The sequence below is a fragment of the Bos mutus genome, chromosome 10, assembly GCF_027580195.1.
Source record: "Bos mutus isolate GX-2022 chromosome 10, NWIPB_WYAK_1.1, whole genome shotgun sequence".
In the NCBI taxonomy this organism is placed as follows: Eukaryota; Metazoa; Chordata; class Mammalia; order Artiodactyla; family Bovidae; genus Bos; species Bos mutus.
Genome location: NC_091626.1, coordinates 53,781,393 through 53,804,944, shown reverse-complemented (window position 1 = coordinate 53,804,944; position 23,552 = coordinate 53,781,393). Strand labels below are relative to the sequence as shown.

The 23,552-nt window shown below is 38.7% G+C and overlaps 1 protein-coding gene across 3 annotated transcripts in view; it reads left to right on the top strand.

Moving 5' to 3' along the window:
• DNAAF4 (dynein axonemal assembly factor 4) overlaps nucleotides 1-16,326 on the top strand; it is a 69,919-nt gene extending 53,593 nt beyond the window's left edge. Inside the window, exons 7-9 of one of the 3 annotated variants that reach the window (XM_070377941.1) lie at nucleotides 11,807-11,960; nucleotides 12,980-13,085; nucleotides 14,090-16,326. In XM_070377941.1, coding sequence (XP_070234042.1) covers nucleotides 11,807-11,960; nucleotides 12,980-13,085; nucleotides 14,090-14,199 — 370 coding nt within the window. In that variant the 3' untranslated portion in view covers nucleotides 14,200-16,326. The remainder of the gene's footprint in view (nucleotides 1-11,806; nucleotides 11,961-12,979; nucleotides 13,086-14,089) is intronic. The other 2 variants (XM_005905632.2, XM_005905633.2) reach the window with 2 other exon arrangements.
• Nucleotides 16,327-23,552: the final 7,226 nt, after the last annotated feature.

Here is a 23,552-nt window from a genome sequence, read left to right as displayed (position 1 = left end):
TAAGTACCCTCTTCCTTCTTGTGAACCATGCGGTAAAAGTGATTGTTTACAAATCTCTCTCTTTTATATGGATTGCCTATGTTTTGTAAGTCTAGAATTTTAATATTTATCTTTGCTGAGAATAACTACTTTGTAAGACGGTATATATGCCCACACCATGTTGATTAAAACACCTTTGCTCCATCAGAGCTCTGGTCCCCGTGTCTTTATCTCTCTCCTCCCTCCCTCCCTCCCTCCCTCCTCCCTCCCTCTCCCTCCCTCTCTCTCCCTCTCCCTCCCCTCCCTCTCCCTCCCTCCCTCCCTCCCTCTCCCTCCCTCTCCCTCCCTCTCTCTCCCTCTCTCTCGATCCCCTGGAGTGCAGAGGCTCTCTAAGTTCACTTTCCTGCCTCGGCTTCTAAGACCCTCTCGAGAAGGTGCTCTGCGCCTTCACCCCATCGAGAGGGCGCCTGAGGCCTCCGTGAACAGAGCAAGCCCCACGTCAGGGGCTTTATTGGCTTTCTGTGTAAACCAAGGAATATCAGCCTCTTTCTCTCTCCTTTACTTTCTTATCGGTCGACTCCGGACCACCAGGTTCCGGTCCATTAAAGGACCTCAACAGCTATGAATTGCTCTTCCTGGAGGCCTGAGGTGCTGAAGTGCACGTAGCTGAATGTGCTCTCCTACTGGATTGGTTACTGAGGTCTAAAAAATACTGGAAGATTAAGTTGTGATAGAGATAGAATGGGAAAGACTAGAGATCTCCAAGAAAATGAGAGATACCAAAGGAACTTTTCGTGCAGAGATGGGCACAATAAAGGAAAAAAATGGTATGGACCTAACAGAAGCAGAAGATATTAAGAAGAGGTGGCAAGAATACACAGAAGAACTATACAAAAGAGATCATCACGACCCAGATAATCACAATGGTGTGATCACTAACTTAGAGCCAGATATCCTGGAGTGTGAAGTCAAGTGGGCCTTAGGAAGCACTACTAAGAACAAAGCTAGTGGAGGTAATAGAATTTCAGTTGAGCTATTTCAAATCCTAAAAGATGATGCTGTGAAAGTGCTGCACTCAATATGCCAGCAAATTTGGAAAACTCAGCAGGGCCACAGGACTGGAAAAGGTCAGTTTTCATTCTAATCCCAAAGAAAGGCAATGCCAAAGAATGCTCAAACTACCACACTATTGCACTCATCTCACATGCTAGCAAAATAATGCCCAAAATTCTCCAAGCGAGGTTCCAACAGTATGTGAACGATGAACTTCCAGATGTTCCAGCTCAGTTTAGAAAAGGCAGAGGAACCAGAGATCAAATTGCCAACATCCATTGGATCATTGAAAAAGGAAAAGAGTTCCAGAAAAACATCTACTTCTGCTTTATTGACTATGCCAAAGCCTTTGACTGTGTGGAAAATTCTGAAAGAGATAGAAATACCAGACTACCTTATCTGTGTCCTGAGAAATCTGTATGCAGGTCAAGAAGCAACAGTTAGAACTGGACATGGAACAACAGACTGGTTCCAGATCGGGAAAGGAGTACATCAAGGCTGTATATTGTCACCCTGCTTATTTAACTTATATGAAGAGAAATGCTGGACTAGATGAACACAAGGTGGAATCAAGATTGCTAGGAGAAATATCAATAACCTCAGATATACAGATGACACCACCCTTATGGCAGAAAGTGAAGAAACTAAAGAGCCTCTTGATGAAACTGAAAGAGGAGAGTGAAAAAGTTGGCTTAAGGCTCAGCATTCAGAAAACTAAGGATCATGGCATCTGGTCCCATCACTTCATGGCAAATAGATGGAGAAACAGTGGAAACAGTGTCAGATTTTATTGTTCTGGGCTTCAAAAATCGCTGCAGATGGTGACTGCAGCCATGAAATTAAAAGACAGTTTACTGCTTGGACAGAGAAGGCAATGGCACCCCACTCCAGTACTCTTGCTTGGAAAATCCCATGTACGGAGGAGCTTGTTAGGCTGCAATCCATGGGGTCGCTAAGAGTCGGACACCACTGAGCGACTTCACTTTCACTTTTCACTTTCATGCATTGGAGAAGGAAATGGCAACCCACTCCAGTGTTCTGGCCTGGAGAATCCCAGGGACGGGGGAGCCTGGTGGGCTGCTGTCTATGGGGTCGCACAGAGTTGGACACGACTGAAGTGACTTAGCATAGCATAGCATTACTGCTTGGAAGAAAAGTTATGACCAACCTAGACAGCATATTAAAAAGCAGAGACAGTACTTTGCCAACCAAGTTCTGTCTAGTCAAAGCTGTGGTTTTTCCAGTAGTCATGTATGGATGTGAGAGTTGGACTGTAAAGAAAGCTGAGTGCCGAAGAATTGATGCTTTTGAACTGTGGTGTTGAGAAGACTCTTGAGAGTCCCTTGGACTGTGCCAGTCCATCCTAAAGGAAATGAGTCTTGAATATTCATTGGAAGGACTGATGCTGAAGCTGAAACTCCAGTAGTTTGGCCACCTGATGTGAAAAACTGACTGATTTGAAAAGACCCTGATGCTGGGAAAGATTGAAGGCAGGAGGAGAAGGGGATGACAGAGGATGAGATGGTTGGATGGCATCACTGACTCAATGGACATGAGTTTGAGTAAACCCTGGTAGTTGGTGATGGACAGGGAAGCCTGGTGTGCTGCAGTCCGTGGGGTCACAAAGAGTTGGACAGGACTGAGCGACTGAACTGAACTGAACTGATTTTCTGAGGTGGAAGGAAAGAAAGTGAAGACAAATGGGAAACTAGATAAATTTCTAACAAAAATTGCTTAGTGGGCACTATTGAGATCTCTACTAGGTTAGAGAGCATGAATTCATGGAGATGTTATTCAGCACAGCTCTGTGATTTATCTTCTAAATAGTGTTTAGTGTTTCAGATTTAAGAGTAGATTATTGCACCAAGATTGGAATTTTGATGGACAAGTACAACAGAAGACTAGTAGTACAAAGGACCAGATTGGAAAAATAGCTTAGATATCTAGCTGTGACATCTAGGCTGGGGGACTAGCCAAGCAATCCAGTGGTTAAGACTCTGTGCTTCCAATGCAAGAGGCTCGGGTTTGATCCCTGACCTGGAACTAAGATCCCACATGCTGTGCAGCATGGCCAAAAAAATAAAAAATAATCTATTTTTTAAAAATAGAAATCTAGGCTGGGTTAGAAAGGAATAGATGCCATAGTGACCCAGTGGACTAAGGAAAAATGGAGCAGTTAAGACATTAGAGGACACTATAAGGTTGAAGATTGATGAAGGGATAGTTTGCAGGATAGAAAGTTCTAGTCAGTGACTGGGATTCCAGAGTTTGATATCAGTGAAGTAGTGCAGATCAGGTGATGACAAGTCCAGGAGGTGGTCCTGGAGTGGGTAGCAAAAGTGAAGGAAAGGTCATTTGAGTTAAGGTTGTTATTGTTTAGCCAGTGAGTTGTGTCTGGCTGCAACCCCATGGACTGCAGCATGCCAGGCTCCTCTGTCTTCCACTGTCTCCCAGAGTTTGCTCAAATTCATGTCATTGAACTGGTGATGCTATCCAACCATCTCATCCTCTGTCACCCCCTTCTTCTCTTGCCCTCAGTCTTTCCTAGCATCAGGGTCTTTTCCAGTGAGTCAGCTAGCTCTTCACATCAGGTAGCCCAAGTATTGGAACTTCAGCTTCAGCATAAGTCCTTCCAATGAATACTCAGGGTTGATCTCCTTTAGCATTGACTGATTTGATCTCCTTGCAGCCCAAGGAACTATAAAGAGTCTTCTCGAGCACCACAATTCACAAGCATCGATTCTTCGGTGATCAGCCTTCTTTATGGCACAACTCTCACATCGGTACATGACTACGGGAAAAACCATAACTTTGACTAGATGGACCTTTGTTGGCAAAGTGATGTCTCTGCTGTTTAATATGCTGTCTAGGTTTGTCAGAGCTTTCTTTCCTTTTGTCCTTTCCTTAAAAGAAGCAAGCATCTTTTAATTTCATGGATGCAATAATCGTCCACTGATTTTGGAGCCCAAGAAAATAAAGTCTGTCACCGTTTTCCTTTTTTTCCCCTTCTATTTGCTGTGAAGTGATGGAACTTGTACATCTGGAAGTTCTTGGTTCATATCCTGCTGAAGCCTAGCGTGAAGGATTTTGAGCATTACTTTGCTGGGATATGAAATGAGCGCAACTGTATGGTATTTTGAACATTCTTTGGCATTGCCCTTCTTTGGGATTGAAATGAAAACTGACCTTTTCCAGTCTTGAAGCCACTGCTGAGCTTTCCAAATTTGCTGGCATATTGAGTGCAACACTTTAACAGCGTCATCTTTTAGGATTTGAAATAGCTCAGCAGGATTTCCATCACCTCCACTAGCTTTGTTCGTAGTAATACTTCCTAAGGCCCACTTGACCTTCTATTCCAGAATGTCTGGCTCTATCTAGGTGAGTGACCAGACCATGCCATCCTGGTTACCTGGGTCATTAAGACCTTTTTTGTATATTTCTTCTGTATTCTTGCCACCTTGAGTTAAGGAGTCCCAGGTATTTCAGGGCTAAACGGATAAATGGGTCATATACCTAAACTTTAGAATCTTCTGGAATTATGGCATGAATTGGGTTGGAAACAGATGCTGGGAGCCAGGTATCAAAGACTTCAGTGAATAAGAGAAGAATGATTTTAAAAAGCCAGTTAGATGACAGTGACCAGAGGTTATAGAGTAAAGATGCCAGAGTCCTAAAGGATGATGATTTTTTTTTTTTTTATTAAAGGAGAGTTACAGCTTGGAACTTGGCAGAAGTGAGTCTGGAGAATGCCTATGGTCCTAGCCCCTCCCGTGATATGGGGAGGGAATCCTCCGTAGAGAAGGTGGTAGATATAGCACTGCCCTCCAGAGAGAGCCGGGTATACTTTAAGAAGCATTGTGTGGAAAAATTAAGGATTAAGAAACGATGGGGGTGGGAGTTGGAGTCATTTATGCTTGGATCACAAGTAAGAAAGTGTAAAGGAATAAAGGGGGATGAGAACAGGAAAAACCAGCAAATGTGAACTTTCATGTGAGGGCAAAGAAGCAGCTGCTTTTTGATCAGTGCCCGAAGATTACAGGTTGTTGGACAGTTAGAAAGTCCTTTGGCACACACAATGTGTTATGGTGCTGGGACTGGCTAAATGGGCCTAGACAGTGTGTAGTCCGGTTTTATTTCTTTTTTATAGGTAAATGTATTTATTTATATGTTTATGTTTTGGCTGTGCTGGGTCTCCACTGCTGCATGGGCTTTCTCTAGTTGCAGTGAGTGGGGGCTACTCTCTAGCTGCAACGTGCAGGTTACTCTCTAGTTGCGGTGTTCAGGCTTCTCATAGCGGTGGCATCTCTTTCTGTGGAGTGTGAGCTCCAGGGTGTGTGGGCTTCAGTAGTTGCAGCTCATGGGCTCTAGAACACAGGCTCAGTAGTTGTGGTACACGGGCTTAGTTGCTCCACAGCATGTGGGATCTTCCCAGATCACGGATCAAACCTGTGTCTCCTGCATCGGCAGGAGGATTCTTTACCACTGAGCCACCAGGGAAGCCCTGGTTATTTCTGATATACCAGTGATGTGATTTCGATTTGAATGGAAAGGACAGATGAGATCATTGAGCTAGTGTTGGAATTTTGCTCACAGGTACAGCGAAAGAAGTGTGTGTGCATATGACAACTGGCAAAAGCCTTGAATTGGTAACACCCTAGTGCAAAAAAGTGTACTTGATTGTGGTGAAGTGTGACTGGTAAATTATAATCATCTTAGTCTCTGTTGGTTTTTTGTACCAGTTAGGATGTAGGGTAAAGATGGCAAAGTCCCAAAGGAAGCATTACTATGAACAAAGCTAGTAGAGGTGATGGAATTCCAGCTGAGCTATTTAAAATCCTAAAAGATAATGCTGTAAAGTGTTGCCGACAGTTAGGTACAAAGAGAGGCAAAATAGGAGAGTTAAAAATGAGGAGAGATGGAAGAAAACTTAGTAACTAGTGACATCCAGAGAAACAAAGTACAGCTAATCATAGTGCCAAGTATGAACAGATAAAAGGAAAGGTAGTAATTATTAGAGAGAAATGTATCCTCTTTAGCCATGTAACACAGTACAGAATATAGAAACAGACGTAATAGACGCCATTCAGAAGCAGTGTTGGATTTAAGACAAAGGATGAAATGCTTTCATCTCCAGAGGCTTTGTTTCACGTTAGCCTTCTATATTTACACTGGCATAAACAGTCCAACTGTCCTCTATTGTGTTTAAACTCACAGGACACTTGTTCACAAAGGGTAGGAGTGGACAAGCTTTCCAAAAGAACAGTCATTTGAGAAAACTCTTCACGGGATTGTATCTACTCAAAAGAGACTCTTTTGAGTCTACCCTTTCTCAAAAGAGAAAAAGCCATAGAATGTTTTCATTTTTCTTTACCTAGTCTTTTACTGCCGGTCTTTAGTTTAAATGCCAAATCTACATTTCAGGAAAATAAATCAACTAAGGTAATTTTATTTGTTCATGAAAACATTTTACCTTTTGCAATTAACATTGTACCAGATAGCTTTTTAGTGAGAAATTTCACATAAAACAGTCTCTGGCTCTAATTTAGATGTTCACATGGTGTGTTGTTATTTAACAGCCTTACATGACTCAGAATCTGTGAATAACTAATAACTACCCTTCCAGACACTTTTAGTCATGTAAGGTTAGCATGATCGTTGTTTTATCCCACCTATGTTAGTCTGTACTTGAGTTTTAGCATGAGTTTTTTTGGACTGTCTTAACCACAGACTAAAGTTTCTTCTTCTCATGACGTAGGCCTACTTGAATACCATTTGCATACCTCACTCTGTACAGCAAATTATACTGTTAGATAGGAGGAAACTAAAGATATGTAATTCTGGAATCTAGTAGCACCCAGCAGCATATTATTGTCACGACATAAAATTACCTATACTAGTTCTAGTGTCTGAATTTTCCTTTTTTTTCTCTTGGCCTAAGTGCCAGCATTAATAACTTGCCTAATCCTCCAGTCCTTTTAAGACTGAGGCTGTGATTTGCTTTTACTTTTTCTCTTGCCACTCAGGTTAATTCTGCTTCTGAACCCCAGCATTGTGTGTAGGAACCTGCCATTTGCTCACTGACTCACCTGGTACCAACTTGTGCCAGTCTGAATCCCTGTTTGCTTGCCGTTTGTGAATTTTCTGTAGCTGGACTCTGCCTGCCTGTCTGGATATCCTTTTACTTCATGTTGAACTTTTTGATGCTGATTGTTAACCACCTGTTACCAATTTCTCCCAACACAGGATATGGTTCTGCTTGCCAGATTGAATTTCTTTCTGGTACTTCGGTTTGGATCCATGCCCTGGCAAGAACTGTGAAGAATTAGCTTACCACAGTTTCACAGATGCTGGCAGAAGTCAGGAGACTCTTGAGTCAAACACGAAGGACTTTATTATTCAAGGCATGTCACACAGTATAACCTTCATGTTAGTTCCTTCTGTGCCTGAAATCCCATAGGGCAATGCAGAAGTGGACCCAAGTGGATGCTGTACACAAAGTAGGTTTGTCCCAGAGCTGAGAAGGCCAAGCTTAAGGAATGCAGTTTTTTACAAGAGTCTTATAAGCAAACCTGTCCAACTTTTGCCTCACAGGGTGATAATATCTTTATTATACTGAACAGCAAACAAATCTATTATTTGCCTCAGAGAGAGACCATGTCTCTGTCATCCAAGGATGTCCACTATACAAACATCTATGAAAAGATAGTCCCAAGCAAAAGCCCTCAGTGCATCTGTTGACATATGACATGCAAGAACATAAAAGACCCATGGAGAATTGTCTCCCAGTATCCTCTTGGATCTGCCTACTTTCAGAACAGATCTGCCAAATCTGCCTTGCTCTCCTGCATTTTTTACAAGTCTGTTTGTTTGTAGAGATAAGACAGTTTTCTTATACTGTCTTTTGCCTGACTTGAAGTTTAGAATCCATATTCTAAAATAACTTGACATAATTATGATTTTGTTTGTTGATTGATTGTATGCATTTTACAACCCAGAATATTCAATTGCAGTGCAGTCACCATTATGGCCTAACTTGTCATATTATTTAGTTGTACAGCATCCTTTTCCTCCTTCCATCCTGAGTGCTAAATTGTACTGATTGATGTTCCTTCACTAAGATGCAGTAATACTCAGTTTTAGAAGCTCTTGAAATACCAAGAATGTTTTCTACCCATATAAGATGTTGAGAGAAACAAGGACCTTCAAAATCTTTGGAGCGGTAGGTGCTGTTACAGTTCTTATTGCCCACCAAACAGAGCTGTTGTGTCTTCTGTTAGAATATGTATTACTCCTGGCCTCCACTGCTGTTTCTAAGCCCCACTGCTTTTGATTTCTTTAACTTCTTTTACTGTCTCTTTCTTTACTTCCGTCCAAATTGCTTCTTTCTAATTTATGGCTGCTCTTATGTTCAACTGTTGCTCAAAATGTTTGGCCTTTCTGGCTATTGCCAATCATGATGTTTCTTTCTTTACAGTGGAAACCAATCAATCATTGTAAAAATGACGGTAGTGTTTGCAGTTGTCCACATCTCTTCTGTTTTTCTGTATAGGCAGTACCATAAGGACTCAGTATGTTTTGAATGAGTATTTGTGCATAATTCTTTTCACTGTCATTGCTTTATTTGGAGCCATCAGGCGAGACTTCCTGGTTATTAGCTTCTGTATTTAAATTTGTTGTTCAAATGCTACTGCCCCTAACATTGAGGTTTATTTTTTTCCCCTTTTCCTTTTGAAATTCAGCTATTTCTGAGTTCAGAACCATTGTGAAAGTCGTAAAACAAATTATACTTTGTTGAATGTTTGTATTGGTGTTAAACTTTTAGGAATATAATGTTCATTGCATTTATAGTTTAATATATATGCAAACATTGAAAATGTTTAATATTTCATATTTCTTCCTATTAAACCTCCTACAGTGGTTCTTTTTTTTAAATTTTGATTGGCATACAGATGTTTAGAGTGTTGTGTTAGTTTGAGATGTACAGCAAAGTGAGTCAGTTATACATATACATATATTCACTCTTTTTTAGATTCTTTCCCCATATAGGTCATTACAGAGTATTGAGTAGAGTTCCTTGTGTTGTACAGTAGGCTCTTACTCTCTTTTTTATATAGTAGTATGTAGATACAAGCTCATGAACAGTTTTCTCAAACTTGGAATGCTTGTCCACCTCAACACTTCTGTGAACAACTGTTTCATGAGTTTAAACACAGTAAAGGACAGTTGGACTGTTTACGTCTGTGTAAATAAGAAGGCTGCTGCTGCTGCTGCTAAGTCACTTCAGTCGTGTCCGACTCCATGTGACCCCATAGACGGCAGCCAACCAGGCTCCCCCGTCCCTGGGGTTCTCCAGGCAAGAACACTGGAGTGGGTTGCCATTTCCTTCTGCAAAAGCCTAGCATGAAACAAAGCCTCTGGAGATGAATGCATTTCATCCCTTGGCTTAAATTCAACAGAGTTTTGTTTGGGGGAGATAAAAACATTCTAGATATGGAGGGTGGTGATGGTTGTACGAAAGCGTGTTAAGTGTTTATGTGTTTAATGCCACTAAACTGTACACTTCAAAATGGTTAAAATGGTAAATTTTAGAATTAAATGTTAATTAATTTAAAAAGAAGGTTTGTAGTGGACACAAGAGATTATCTAACCAACGTTTATTGTCTCCTTTTATCCTTGCTGACAGAGTCCCTATTTTGTTTAGGCGTGTAGACCTTATCTATGTGACTTAGGGTCACATAGACAGGAATAAATTCTGGATTGACTGCAGCATATCAAGATTATTGTCATTACACTGCTGGTGTGTGTATTATATATATGTGTGTGTGTGTACACAGTAATGTTTATTACAGTATTGTTTATAAAAGCTGAATATTGGGAAACAAGACACGTGAGTGTCCATCAGTAGGAACAGACTGGTTTTAGAAATCCTTGCACAAATGAGGGAACCTCTGTGAAAATCTCTGTGAAAATAGTATATTTCTGTATTTGTTAACATGGAAAGATGGTCATATTGTTGAATTATTTAAAGAACTTTCCAAACAGCAGTGTATAGAACTTAGGAATGAAATTGGAGAAAGAGAATGGGTGGAAGGACTGAGAACAAGAGAAACTGGTAGGTTTTTTTTAAGGCAAAATACTTTTTAAGGCTTGGTATTTTTGATCCATGAGATTTGGGAAAGGTGGTAAACTGGGAGATTTCTGGCAAGGTTTTCTTGATTTCAAGAAGCATATACCAGAAGATACTGTCTTATTTTCTTTTAATGAATATCGTGCCTGAGTGTGGCTCTTTGAGCCACGCATGAGGAAAACCAGCCCCAGGATGAAGCAGGAACCTGAGGCCTTGATAAGACCCATGTGCTACTGATCACATGGGGCCTGGATCCTTTCCCTCTAAGCTAGTTTAATGTGAGGTGATCTGTTTCCTTCCTTGTTTAAACCAGTTTGAGTTGAGGTTCTGTTACTTGTGGTCAGAAGCATCCTAGCTGATATGAGACATTTCAGAAATGTAAATGTTCCCACAGAATTAGCTTTTCTGGTTTGTGCAGGTTATTTTAAACTTGAGTCAGACTTAGGTTAGATGTCACTGTGGTGTCCTTTTACCTTTTATTCATGATTTGCAGGGTGCTTTTATGGGTCTGCTTTTGAAGTCATTGTGTTTAATATTCTAAAATTGTGAAGTGTATATAGTACAGTTGCTGGAAATGAATACTAAATGTTGTTTATATGGCACTTTTAATATTTGGCAAAGACTTTTAATTTTCCTTATGTTTATGTATTTTTCAAAATACTAGGAATTGTACATAAAAAACAGAAAAGAAATTATGTTTTAAATAAATCTTTTAATTATGTATATATCTTTATTTGAAGAGAATTTGGGGAGATTTGAACTGAAAGAGTGTATTTATTAGAATGCTTTCGTTTGCAAGTAACTGAGAAACCCAATTTAAACTGGCTTAATGTTTAAAGGATGGCTCAGTGGGTAAAGAATCCACCTTTACACAGATGTGGAAACACAGATGTGGGTTCAGTCCCTGGATCAGGAAGATCCCCTGGAGGAGGAAATGGCAACCCACTCTGGTATTCTTGCCTGGAAAATTTCCTGACAGAGGAGCTTGATGGGCTACAGTCCACAGGGTCACAAAGAGTCAGACACTACTGAGCATGCACAGGCATAGCAATATTTAAAGGAATTTATTTGCTTACATAACTAAAAAACTAAAGGTGTGTTACTTGTTGGTTAAAGCTTGATCCAGCAGCTTAACTGTATCACTAAGAACTCGAGTTTCCTTCTGCCTTATTATCCTTTTCATAATTCCATAGTATTAGCTTTATTCTAGTGCTGGCTCCTCCCACAGTTTCAAAACCGTCAGCAATTTTGACTTGTGTGCTTTCTACATTTGTATCCAGCAGGGGGCGTTTTCCCAATTTTTCGCTCTCCAACTTTGGTAATATAAAATCACAGGCTTCATTCTGAAAACGCAGTTTAGGTCAAAAATCCATCCCGTGTCAATCATTGTAGCAAGAAGGATGGAAATATGCCTACTGGCTTAAGTTACTAATTAACTGCCCTTGGAGGTGGAGGTGAGGCCAGTCCCCTTCAGATTACATGCTGATGTTTGGAGGATAGGTACGTTAGTGCCATGTCCAGAGTATGATTCAAGGAACGGAAAGAGAGGTCAGCCATCCATCCCCTCTGCCAGATATAATTAGATAGTATTTCTGTGTTTCTGTTTCAGTCTTAGATTGTTTTTCTTTTATGTTTTTGTCTCATTAGCAAATTGTTTGCAACAGAAAACTATTTGGCAGCTATTAATGCATACAACTTAGCCATAAGACTAAATAATAAGATTCCACTACTGTATTTGAATCGGGCTGCTTGCCACCTAAAACTGAAAAACTTACACAAGGCTATCGAAGATTCTTCTAAGGTATGTGTATCTATTTATATATATTGCTTTAAAATTTCTCTGCTCCCATTATTGATTGAAATGATGGCTTTATCTTTTGTTGGGTAAATTTAAATAATTGAGATGCAATGATTTTTATTTTTATTACATTGCTTATTACATATTTTTACTGAAAAAAAATTTTTTTATGGATAAGTTACTGGTGTAGTTTGAGACTTCAAGTTAGATTAGAGATACCTTATCAATTGCCTTAGCGTATCAGTTGAAGTTCAAAAGGAAATTAGTAAATGGTAATCATTTTGTACCCATCTTTTTTCTTAATAAAGTTTTGGAGACAATGGGAGACAGAAAGAGACTTGATGTAACTACAGCTTGCACAATAAAAGAATATCTCCATAATCATTTTTCCATTTTCAGAGTAACTTAGTATATCCTAATTACCATTGCAAATAACATGTCATTATCTTAAACTTCTAGTTTTTCCTTTTTTTTTCCATATCAAAGTAACATTTTAAGGGAAACTCACATGCAAAATCTGTTACGTGTCTCCTTGAGATTGAGGATATGGAGGAAACAGTTAAGTCCTCATACTTCAATCTCATTAAGTTATTGAAGATCTGATAATATTTTCAAGATCCAGTTTTCATTTTACTAGCACAATTTCATGTACAAATATTTACTGAATGAATGAATAAACTGAATCACCAAATTTGAATATAAAAGCATTATATATAGTTATGTTTATTATTAGAATTAATAACATTAACTAAATTAATGCTATTTAACCATCTCTGCTGTAAAGGTTTCAAATGATAAACCAAAACATAAGTCTGGGGGCAAGGGAGTGAATCTCATATAGGAACAATCAAACAAGTCCTAAAATTGTTCAACGTAAATGTATATATTTGATAAATTCCTGTCCAGTTAAGCCAAAAATTTAGGTGGGTGAGGGCCTGAGGCTTGTTTTAAAGTTGAATTTTATCTTGTTTTTGCTCAAGTTTAAAATGGGAAATTATGTTTTTCCCTATTTTTTCTGTAAGGCACTAGAAATATTGACACCACCTGTTGCAGACAATGCTAATGCAAGAATGAAGGCACACATACGTCGTGGAACAGCATTCTGTCAACTAGAATTGTATGTCGAAGGTAAGAGATGAAATGCTTTAAGATCCAGATTATACTCTGAAAAAAAATGTCATTGCCATTATTCAAGAGACTCCATTATTTTATACTTTTAGCATTTAATTCTTTGTAATTTATCTGGCAAAAGATGACTTGAAATATTTTTAAAAATCGTTGTAGAAGGGAATTAATGCAAGTTATAAACATCTCCCTAGGTCTAGGAGATGCTGTAATATCAGACAACTTTTTGTAGAAAAAATGTGTGATAAAGGATATAAATGAATCATTTAAGACATAATGGAAATTTTAAAAATTAGCTTCTTTGGTCAGACACACAGATAGCACATACATACATATGCATGCTCAGTTGTGTCTAACTCTCTTTGACCCCATGGACTGTAGCCCACGAGGCTCCTCTGTCCATGAAATTTTCTAGGCAAGAATACTGGAGTGATTTGCCATTTCCTACTCCAGGACATACATACATACATACATGCATAAGCTCAGAAACAATTGATGTAGCACAGTGCATGAGCAATTGCTTATTTTTGTGAGAATGTACTAAGGTTTTTAATTCAGTCCCATGTATGTAGAAGCCATATTTATTTGATTTTTAGTGTTTTAATTTCTTTTGTTTTTCGTTTTTAATGTATTTAAGAACTATTTGCAGTTATTCATGTTGTCCCAGAGTTTTATCTTCAATGCTCTTCTCATACCCCCCCACCCAGATACCAGTTCAGTTTCTTTTCATTTAAGACCTAAAGGCCTAATTCCTGATAATGTCTTGCCAGGAAATGGGCTCTAGCTTATAAAGTTTTCTATTTCTGACTTGTTTCTGTCATTTTTAGATTTTTCTAACCAAAGCATCCAAATTAGGTTTATGTGCCTATCCTTTCTTTGAGTCATACCCAGCTTCATGAGGATAAGAATTATCAAGACAGGAATGAAACACTGTAAGCATTCTTTAGGAATTACAGCATCATAGACTTTTTTGAACTTAAAGACTTTATTGAACCTTCATTTTAAAGATGAGAAAATGGAGGCTTGGGACATTCTAAGTGATTTGCCTGAAGTGGAATGTCAAATCCATAGCACCTGGAACGCAAGTTTCCTTCGTGGTTGGTGGTTTAGTCCCTAATTTGTGTCCAACTCTTGTGACCACATGGACTGTAGCCTGCCAGGTTCCTCTCTCCGTGGGATTTCCCAGATGAAAATACTGGAGTGGGTTGCCATTTCCTTCTCCAGGGGATCTTCCCAACCCAGGGATCAAACCTGTGTCTCATGCATTGCAGGCGGATTCTTTACCGCTGAGCCACCAGAGTTATTCACAAAGAAATTCTTCCCACTGATTTTTTTGGTAAAGATTTAGATTCAGTTATATATTTTTAACATCCAGTCTACAATGCTTTCCTTTTTAACCAATTTTTCACAAAGAAACTTTATAGATAGGATAACTACAAAAAAAAGTACAAACTATAGTCTATGAGTTATATAAAGTATGGATTAAGTCTACCAAAATTAAGTTTTAGGATCTAGAATTTTGAAATGATGACATTAATTACTTTTTAATTGAGGTGATAAAAATGTCCTTTTGATATATGAGTTTTGAGTCTGTTCATGCTTTAATGAGTTTAAGCTGTTAGCTTATTTGTATTTCAGTTTAAAATTACTGTTTCTTACTGAATCTTGGTTAAAATCATTATAATTATTTCTGAAATTACTTAAAAATTTTTTTAGTCTAGACCATGTATGTGAAACTGGGAATCTGACTAAAACCTATTACTTACGCTGAACCATGGATTTAACGATTTTTTTTTTATTTTTAAAAAATGTTGTCTAGATAACACAGGTACTTAGAAAATATTTTATTGATCATCATTGCTATATAAATATAGGCCTACAGGATTATGAAGCTGCTCTTAAGATTGATCCATCCAACAAAATTGTACAAAATGATGCTGAGAAGATTCGGAATATAATTCAAGGAACAGAACTAGAATCTAAATGACTACAAGAAGCAACTAGGTATTGTTCTAAGTTTAACAAAATAACTGGAGGCATTAGAAATCTGTGCATATTATGGCTGATTATACAGAATCACTTTGCCTTTAGTTCCATAGAGGGCAGAGTATTATAAATCTGTAGAAAATGAAATGTTTGATTTGAATGGTTTTTGAATAAGTAAGTCAAAATAGGAATAATTGTTTAAATTATTTGTTTCATATTACTACAGGATTTTTTTTGTTACTGAATTCAGCTTGCCCTTATAACTAACAATATATTTGTTGATGTGATTACCAGGACACTTACTGATTCATTTTTAACAAGAAGTTTAAAATAAAAGATTATGTTTATAAAATATTTTTGTTTGTATTAAATACACAATTTAATTGTCTGAATGCTTGGCCTTGGTATAATCAATATTGATGTTTCCACTTAGTTTCCAAATGCACAGAACCTTCTTTTAAAAGAATACTGCTCCACTACCTGTTGTTTTAGGTTAGACTAGTTTACCTTAGTATTAATAAAACAGCTGTTTGGAAAACCTTATCTTCAGCTGTAGGGAGTGTAGCCAAAGCATGGATCATATCTTATAATACTATCTGATGATGATTTTTCTAGTAAGATTGTTTTCTAGTACTGTCAAGTATACCAGGAAAAAAAAAAAAAGACTGCAAAGGTGAAAATGTTAACTTAAAACATTGTGATACTGGCACTGGATTGCACCACCAGTTGTGTTGTGTCACTTGATGATGCAAGTGTTAAGCAAAACCAGCACAGCTTCCCTTTTGCATCTAACAGTTGTCACAATTCTCTGTGATTATATTTAGGGTTTTTTTTTAGGGGAAAAAAACCCACAAAATTTTTAGGAATAAGTTTTACAGTATTTGGTCGTCAGATGTCATTCAAGTAGATCATAAAACAGTCTTTTTTTTAGAAAAAAGATGTAATACTTTTTTGAATATGTAAGTGTGTATGTAAGTATATGTAAGTAAGTATACATATGTAAAAATGTAAGTATGTATGTAAGTATATGTAAGTAAGTATACATATGTAAATATGTATCCTAGTTCAGCAACCTTGAAACTTTTACTTCTATAAAGCAACTCTTGATAGCTTCTGTAGCAGTCCTGCCCAGTTATCAGACCTTCTGGTGAGGTAGGATTGCTTTTTCTTACAAACAGCCCTGGTTTGTTTTTATTTTTAAAAATAAATGTGACCAAAGTAAAGGTGTTTCTCTGGGAAATGGAGTCACTGTAGACCCAGAGATGGAAGTCTCATGTTAACGGTGGCCGAGATAACCCATCAACTTAGGTCCCAGAATGACTTTGCAAATCAGATCTGCTTACCCATCCTGAACCATTTGTCTGTTATGTGGGAGAAAAATGAACTTTTATCTTAAGTATGAAAAAACAAAAAAGGTGGTTCTTCTGTATATCATGTTCCAGTTTGACATTCAGAATACTTTAACCAACCAATACTTTAACTAGTCTTTTCTCAGGCTCTTCCTATTGCAGGAAAAACGGGGCATGAGAGGATGGTCACGTCCCGGGTCTCAGTGAGTCCCAGGGACAGCCCATCAAGTGAGGTTCTTTGGCTTTGGGCAGGAAAGAATTCAAGAGTGAGTCATAGTAAAGTGAAAGCAGGTTTATTTAGAGATGCACATTCCATAGACAGAATACAGGTCACCTCAAAAGGTGATAGCTGTGCCTGGGTGTGGGAGTAGTTAGTTTTATGGGCTGGACAGTTTCATAGGCTTACTGAGTGGGAGAATTATTCCTACTATCTTGGAGAAAGGGCAGAGATTTCCAGCAATTGGGCCACGCCCACTTTTTGGCCTTTTATGGTCTTCCTCAGAACTGTCATGGCGCCTGTGGCTGTATCATTTAGTTAATGTATTACAGTGAGCATATAATGAGGCTTAGGGGCTACTGGTAGTCAAAAATGTTCCACCATCTTAGACCTAGTTGTTTCTAACCAGTTTTTTCTCTATCCTCAATGACTGTGGCATTCTTTTAAAGGTTGTGCCCTGTTCCCTTCCCTCCTGTCTCATTCCTGTTACATCCCAACCAGAAACAAAAACCTGGGCCCAAGAGTTACCCTAAGCGCAAAGGATCTATTTTTGGAGGAGGTAGAAGGGAGTTTTAAGTAGTTAGTCATTATTTTTGACCCTATCCTGTAAGTCTTGGTTTAAAAGCAATAGATACTCATTTGTATTCATGAACTACTTGACCTTTTTTGAGCAAATCTTCTGTTAAGGGACTTTTATCTTAGACTGAAGTAGTGATAGAGTTAAATTAGAGATATGCACATTCCCATTTCATTTGTGATAAAAGCATGCTTCCCAAATAGAGATATCATTAAAACTTAGAGTAAAAAATTGTTAAAAGGAAAAATTATTATGGTAGTCCTTAGACATGACCAAGTCAAACAGGGAAAGATTTATTACTTGCAGCAAGTAAGGAGAACACTGGGGACTTTCCCCCAAGCTCCAAAATTGGGGAAGTTTTTGCTAAAGGTGCATCCATATTCATGAAACACGCTGAGCAAAGAATTCTCCTTGGAGTTGGCCAAGTAAATAGAGTTCCAAGCTCTAGCTGATTGAAGTTAAGAGTGTCAGAAAAGGTCCAACATCATCATCCCTTAGCTTCCGGTAGATCTGGTGGTTGAGCCCTGGTTGTTGTTCAGCCGCTAAGTCATGTCTGACTCTATGTGACCCCATGGACTGCAGCACACCAGGCTCCCCTGTCCTTCACTATCTCCCACAGTTTGCTCAAATTCATGTCCATTGAGTCAGTGGTGCTATTTAACCATCTCATCTTCTGCTGTTCGCTTCTCTTCCTGCCTTCAATCTTTCCCAGCATCAGAGTCTTTTTCAGTGAGTCAGCTCTTTGCATCAGGTGGCCAGAGTATTGGAGCTTCAGCATTAGTCTATCCAATGAGTATTTAGGGTTGATCTCCTTTAGGATTGATTGATTTGACATCCTTGCTGTCCAAGGGATACTCGAGTCTTTCCAGCACCACAATTCAAAAGCATCAGTTCTTCAGAGCTCAGTCTTCTTTATGGTCCAACTCTGAGCCCTGGAGGGGGGTTAAATTCTTCAAAACAACTCAAGAAACTGCTTCAGGCTAATCTTTACCACTGAAAGAGTGAAGTCGCTCAGTCATGTCTAACTCTTTGCAACCCCATAGACTGTAGCCTAGCACAGTCCTCCATCCATGGGATTTTCCAGGCAAGAGGATTGGGTTGCCATTTCCTTCTCCAGAGGATCTTCCCAACCCAGGGATCAAACCTGGGCCTCCTACATTGTAGGCAGACACTTTACCATCTGAGCCACCAGGGAAGTGGTGTTACCACTGAAGCAGACTTGGAAGTCTTTATTATCTGATTTGTTATCTTTACTGTTGTTCCTTGCCTGGTAAGAGTGCTTTGTTCTTTTGTTCCTGTAAGATCATTGTTATCAAGACTGGATCAAGGTCAAGCATTGTGACCAGGCTTAGATCACAAAATGGTTTAGCCCTCAAATGACTTCTCTTTTGTCAAAAACTATATCTGGTTTTTTTCTCCAGGGACCCCCTACCCCATCTGCTTACACAAGGATGAGGCCTAATTAAAAAAGTGGCTAAGAGGAGCCTGTTTAGAGTTTGGTCAAGGAAAGACCACTTGGCACTGGTAAGCCAGGTTTTTTCCAACACACCTTATCTATGTGGAGAATAAAGGGAAAGGACTTTTGCATATACTATCTGGGGGAAAAAGTTGGTATGTGGTCTCCTAAGAATCCTGAAAACAAGGGTGTGTTTCATTATGTTACTGAATTGATCTGCCTCAGTCTCACTCTCAGAGACTCCCGAGCACCCTCAAGACTGACTCATCTGCAAGGATCAGAGTCATATTAACCAGGCTCAGGAGAGTAAGTAAAACAGATTACATACTTATTACTAATGCAATAATCAGAAATTGACAGGATGTTCATGGTCATGGTAGGTTAAATGAAAATTCATTTCTCTTTATAAGCAGATTTGATATGGTAAATCATAAATTTGCTTGACAGACATGGACTCAGAACAAGGAAAATTACTTTAATGAATGGACTGTTTCATGGCATCATGCATCCAGTTCTACATAACAAGCTTCCTTTTTCCTAAAATGTTTAGGCTAATTCCCTTTGTTTACAAGCCTTAAGACATACTTCACTATAACTAACTCTCTTGTACTAACAATAAAACCAGGTTAACTCTTCAGGTCATGATAGGGTTACCAGTATCATCTCTTTGAGATGTGATTTGCCTTTTTTTTTTTTTCCTATTAAAGAATATTAATAGAGGAATTTATTTAGTCGATATTGTGATTCCGCCTTATAAAATGTTTTAAAGGAATGTGACTCCTAAGGCCATCTCTTTCTTAAGACACTCTCTTCAGGGAACTGCTTTTTTTTTTTTTTTAAGGTGCTACTTTTGACAGTACTAGAACACACTTCATTTTAGCCTTTGCATGACCTAAATAAGCATGGTTTTTATTTAATAAATGGACTGCCTTGTATAGGACCTAGAACATAATAAACTAAGCATAATTTTGAACTATTATATATAGTAAAAACCAACATTATTTGGTCAAATACATTAATTAGATTATTGATGGGGTTTAGTTTATAGCTAAAAGAGGAAAAAGACCTAAATAAACTGATAAAATATTCCTTTGGGAAGATAAGCCTTTAGTTTAACTTAATGCTCTATTTCTAGAAATAATCAGTCAGTGAAAGTGAAAGTGCTAGTCACTCAGTCGTGTCCTACTCTTTGTGACCCCGTGGGCTGTAACCCACCAGGCTCCTCTGTCCATGGAATTCTCCAGGCAAGAATACTGGAGGGGGTTGCCATTTCCTCCTCCAGGGGATCTTCCCGACGCAGGGATTGAACCCAGGTCTCCCACATTGCAGGCAGATTCTTGACCAACTGAACCACCAGGGAAGACAATCAGTCAATAAATGGAGGTAAAACTTTAAATATTCTGATAATTGTGTAAAGGTAGGAAAATTTTCCTAAAGTATGTGAGTTTTTAATTTAATGTGCTTTAAATATTTTCCAGGGGAATTTATTGTTCAAACTGTTACCTGAAGTGGAGTCTTTCTTTCTGGAAAAATTACTGAGTATGTTTATTTTTTACAATTTGCTGCTGCTGCGTCGCTTTAGTCATGTCCGACTCTGTGCGACCCCATAGACGGCAGCCCACCAGGCTTCCTGTCCCTGGGATTCTCCAGGCAAGAACACTGGAGTGGGTTGCCATTTCCTTCTCCAATGCATGAAAGTAAAAAGTGAAAGTGAAGTCGCTCAGTCATGCCCGACTCTAGCAACCCCATGGATTGCAGCCTACCAGGCTCCTCCGTCCATGGGATTTTCTAGGCAAAAGTCTAGAGTGGGGTGCCATTTCAAATGTACTGCTTTATTTGGTGTAGCTCACAAAATAAATTAATACTTTACAGTCCATATTCCAATGCTTTTATTTTTAGCTTGTTCTTATGTATCCTGGTTCTAAGTATACTATAAATTGATGGATAATTCTGTGTCCATCCTGTCTATATGTTTGATTTTATACACTCTACTTTTTTTAGTCCATGTTACAGAACATTACTCTGCAGTCATATTTAGCTACATTTTTCTCTGTGGAACTGATTACTGTGGGTGAGAGATTCTCAAAATGTGCTTCCATCAAATGCAAATATGCTTCTTCTTTTTAAAAAGTAACCTTTGGCCCCCACATATATTTCCAGCTATTACCCCATCTCTATATTCACTGTACAGAAAAGCTACTAAAAAGTTTTTACTTCTTGCAGGCTTTCATAAACCTGTTCTAGTATGGTTTTCCTCTCTACAACCCCACTGAGATACTTCTTGCTGAGGCACCAGTTATCTCTACATTGCCTAATCAAACCCTCAGGTCTCAGTCTATGTGTTAGCTTCCAAGATAGTTTCCCAAAGGTGGGTCATGCCCTGTTTAGGAAACAAGTTCCTTACTTGACTTCCGAGTATCACAGTCTTCCTCGTTTCTTCCTACTTCACTAGTTACTTCTTGGTCTCATTTGTTTATTCCTTGTCATCCCCCTGACTTCTAAATGAGTTGCCTAAAGATTAGTCCTTTGGTCTTTATTCTGCCTACACTTTGTTATCTTATCTCATGATTTTAAATAATATCTTTGTGTGAATATTGTTTAAATTGATTATATTCAACTTCTTCCTTGAACATCAGACTAGATATTCAGTTCCCACAATAACTTGACTTTCTCTTGACTTTCTTCAGGGGCATCTTCAAATACCAACTGATCAGACACTCCTGTACCTTAAATACCTCCTTGTCCAAGCACTCTTCCGCTAACCCTGTGTTAGTTTTTCCCTATATTTCTTTTCACCTGGCATGTTGTATACATATATATATACACACACACACATGTCAGTAACATGTAAATAAAATATTTACATAAGTAAAATTTATGTAACATAAATATGTAAATGTTGTACTTATATGGGGGCTTCCCTGGTGGCTCAGACATTAAAGAATTTGCCTGCAATGCAAACCCAGGTTAGATCTCTGGGTGGCAAAGATCCCCCTGAGAAGGAAATGGCAAACCATTCCAGTATTCTTGCCTGGAGAATCCCATGGACGGAGGCGCCTACAAGCTACAGTTCATGGAGTTGCAAAGAGTCAGACATGACTGAGCAACTAACATACATACATGGACATAAATATTTATGTGTAAATATGTACACATTATGGTGCTGCTATTAGTTACTCAGTCGTGTCAGATTCTTCGCGATCCCATGGACTGTAGCCACCAGGCTCCCCTATTCATGGGATTTTCCAGGCAAGAATACCGGAGTGTGTTGCCATTCCCTTCTCCAGGAGATCTTCCTGACCCAGGGATCAAACCCTAGTCTCCTGCTTTGCAGGCAGACTCTTTACTGACTGAGCCACTGGGGAAACCCAACATAAATATTTATGTGTAAATATGTATACATATAAGCCAGTGAGGGTGCTCACAATAGCACCTTCTTCAAGGGCAATGCCAAAGAATGCTCAAACTGCCACACAATTGCATTCATCTCACACGCTAGCAAAGTAATGCTCAAAATTCTCCAAGCCAGGCTTCAACAGTATGTGAACCGTGACCTTCCAGGTGTTCAAGCTGGATTTAGAAAAGGCAGAGGAACCAGAGATCAAATTGCCAACATCTGTTGGCTCATCAAAAAAACAAGAGAATTCCAGAAAAACATCTACTTCTGTTTTATTGACTATGCCAAAGCCTTTGACTATGTGGATCACAATGAACTATGGAAAATTCTTCAAGAGATAGGAATACCAGACCAGCTGACCTGCTTCCTGAAAAATCTGTATGCAGGTCAAGAAGCAACAGTTAGAACTGAACATGTAACAACAGACCGGTTCCAAATCAGAAAAGGAGTATGTCAAGGCTGTATATTGTCACCCTGCTTATTTAACTTATATGCAGAGTACATCATGAGAAACGCTGGGCTGGATGAAGCACAAGCTAGAATCAAGATTGCCAGGAGAAATATCAATAACCTCAGATATGCATATGACACCACAGATATGCATATGACCAACCTAGACAGCATATTAAAAACAGAGATGTTACTTTGTAAACAAATGTCCGTCTAGTCAAAGTTTTGGTTTTTCCAGTAGTCATGTATGGATGTGAGAGTTGGACTATAAAGAAAGCTGAGCGCCAAAGAATTGATGCTTTTGAACTGTGGTGTTGGAGAAGACTCTTGAGAGTCCCTTGGACTGCAAGGAGATCCAACCAGTCCATGCTAAAGGAAATCAGCCATGAATATTCATTAGAAGGACTGATGCTGAAGCTGAAACTCCAATACTTTGGCCACCTGATGTGAAGAACTGACTGATTTGAAAAGACCCTGACGCTGGAAACATTGAAGGAGGGAGAAGAAGGGGACGATAGAGGATGAGATGGTTGGATGGCATCACTGACTCAATGGACATGAGTTTGAGTAAGCTCTGGGAGTTGGTGATAGACAGAGAAGCCTGGTGTGCTGCAGTCCATGGGGTTGCAAAGAGTCAGACACGACTGAGTGACTTAACTGACTGATTTACACATATTTTAAATTTATATATTTATACATGTAAGTAAGTATTTGTAAATATTTCTACATCTTGTTGCTCAGTTGCCCAGTCATGTCTGACTCTTTGCAACACCATGGACTGCAGCATGCTGTATGTCTACACGTGTATAAATACATGTGTACTACCTATGTCAGTGTAACATAAAGACAGAGAAACATTTACTTTAGAAAGTGTGTGTATATATATATATATATAAATGTATATACATTTATATATAAATGTATATACATATTTATACATATGTCTTTTGGTGGTTTTCCCCTACTAGAATTTATTAGAATCTAACCTCCATGAAGCTGCTGCTACTGCTGCTGCTGTGAAGTTGCTTCAGTTATGTC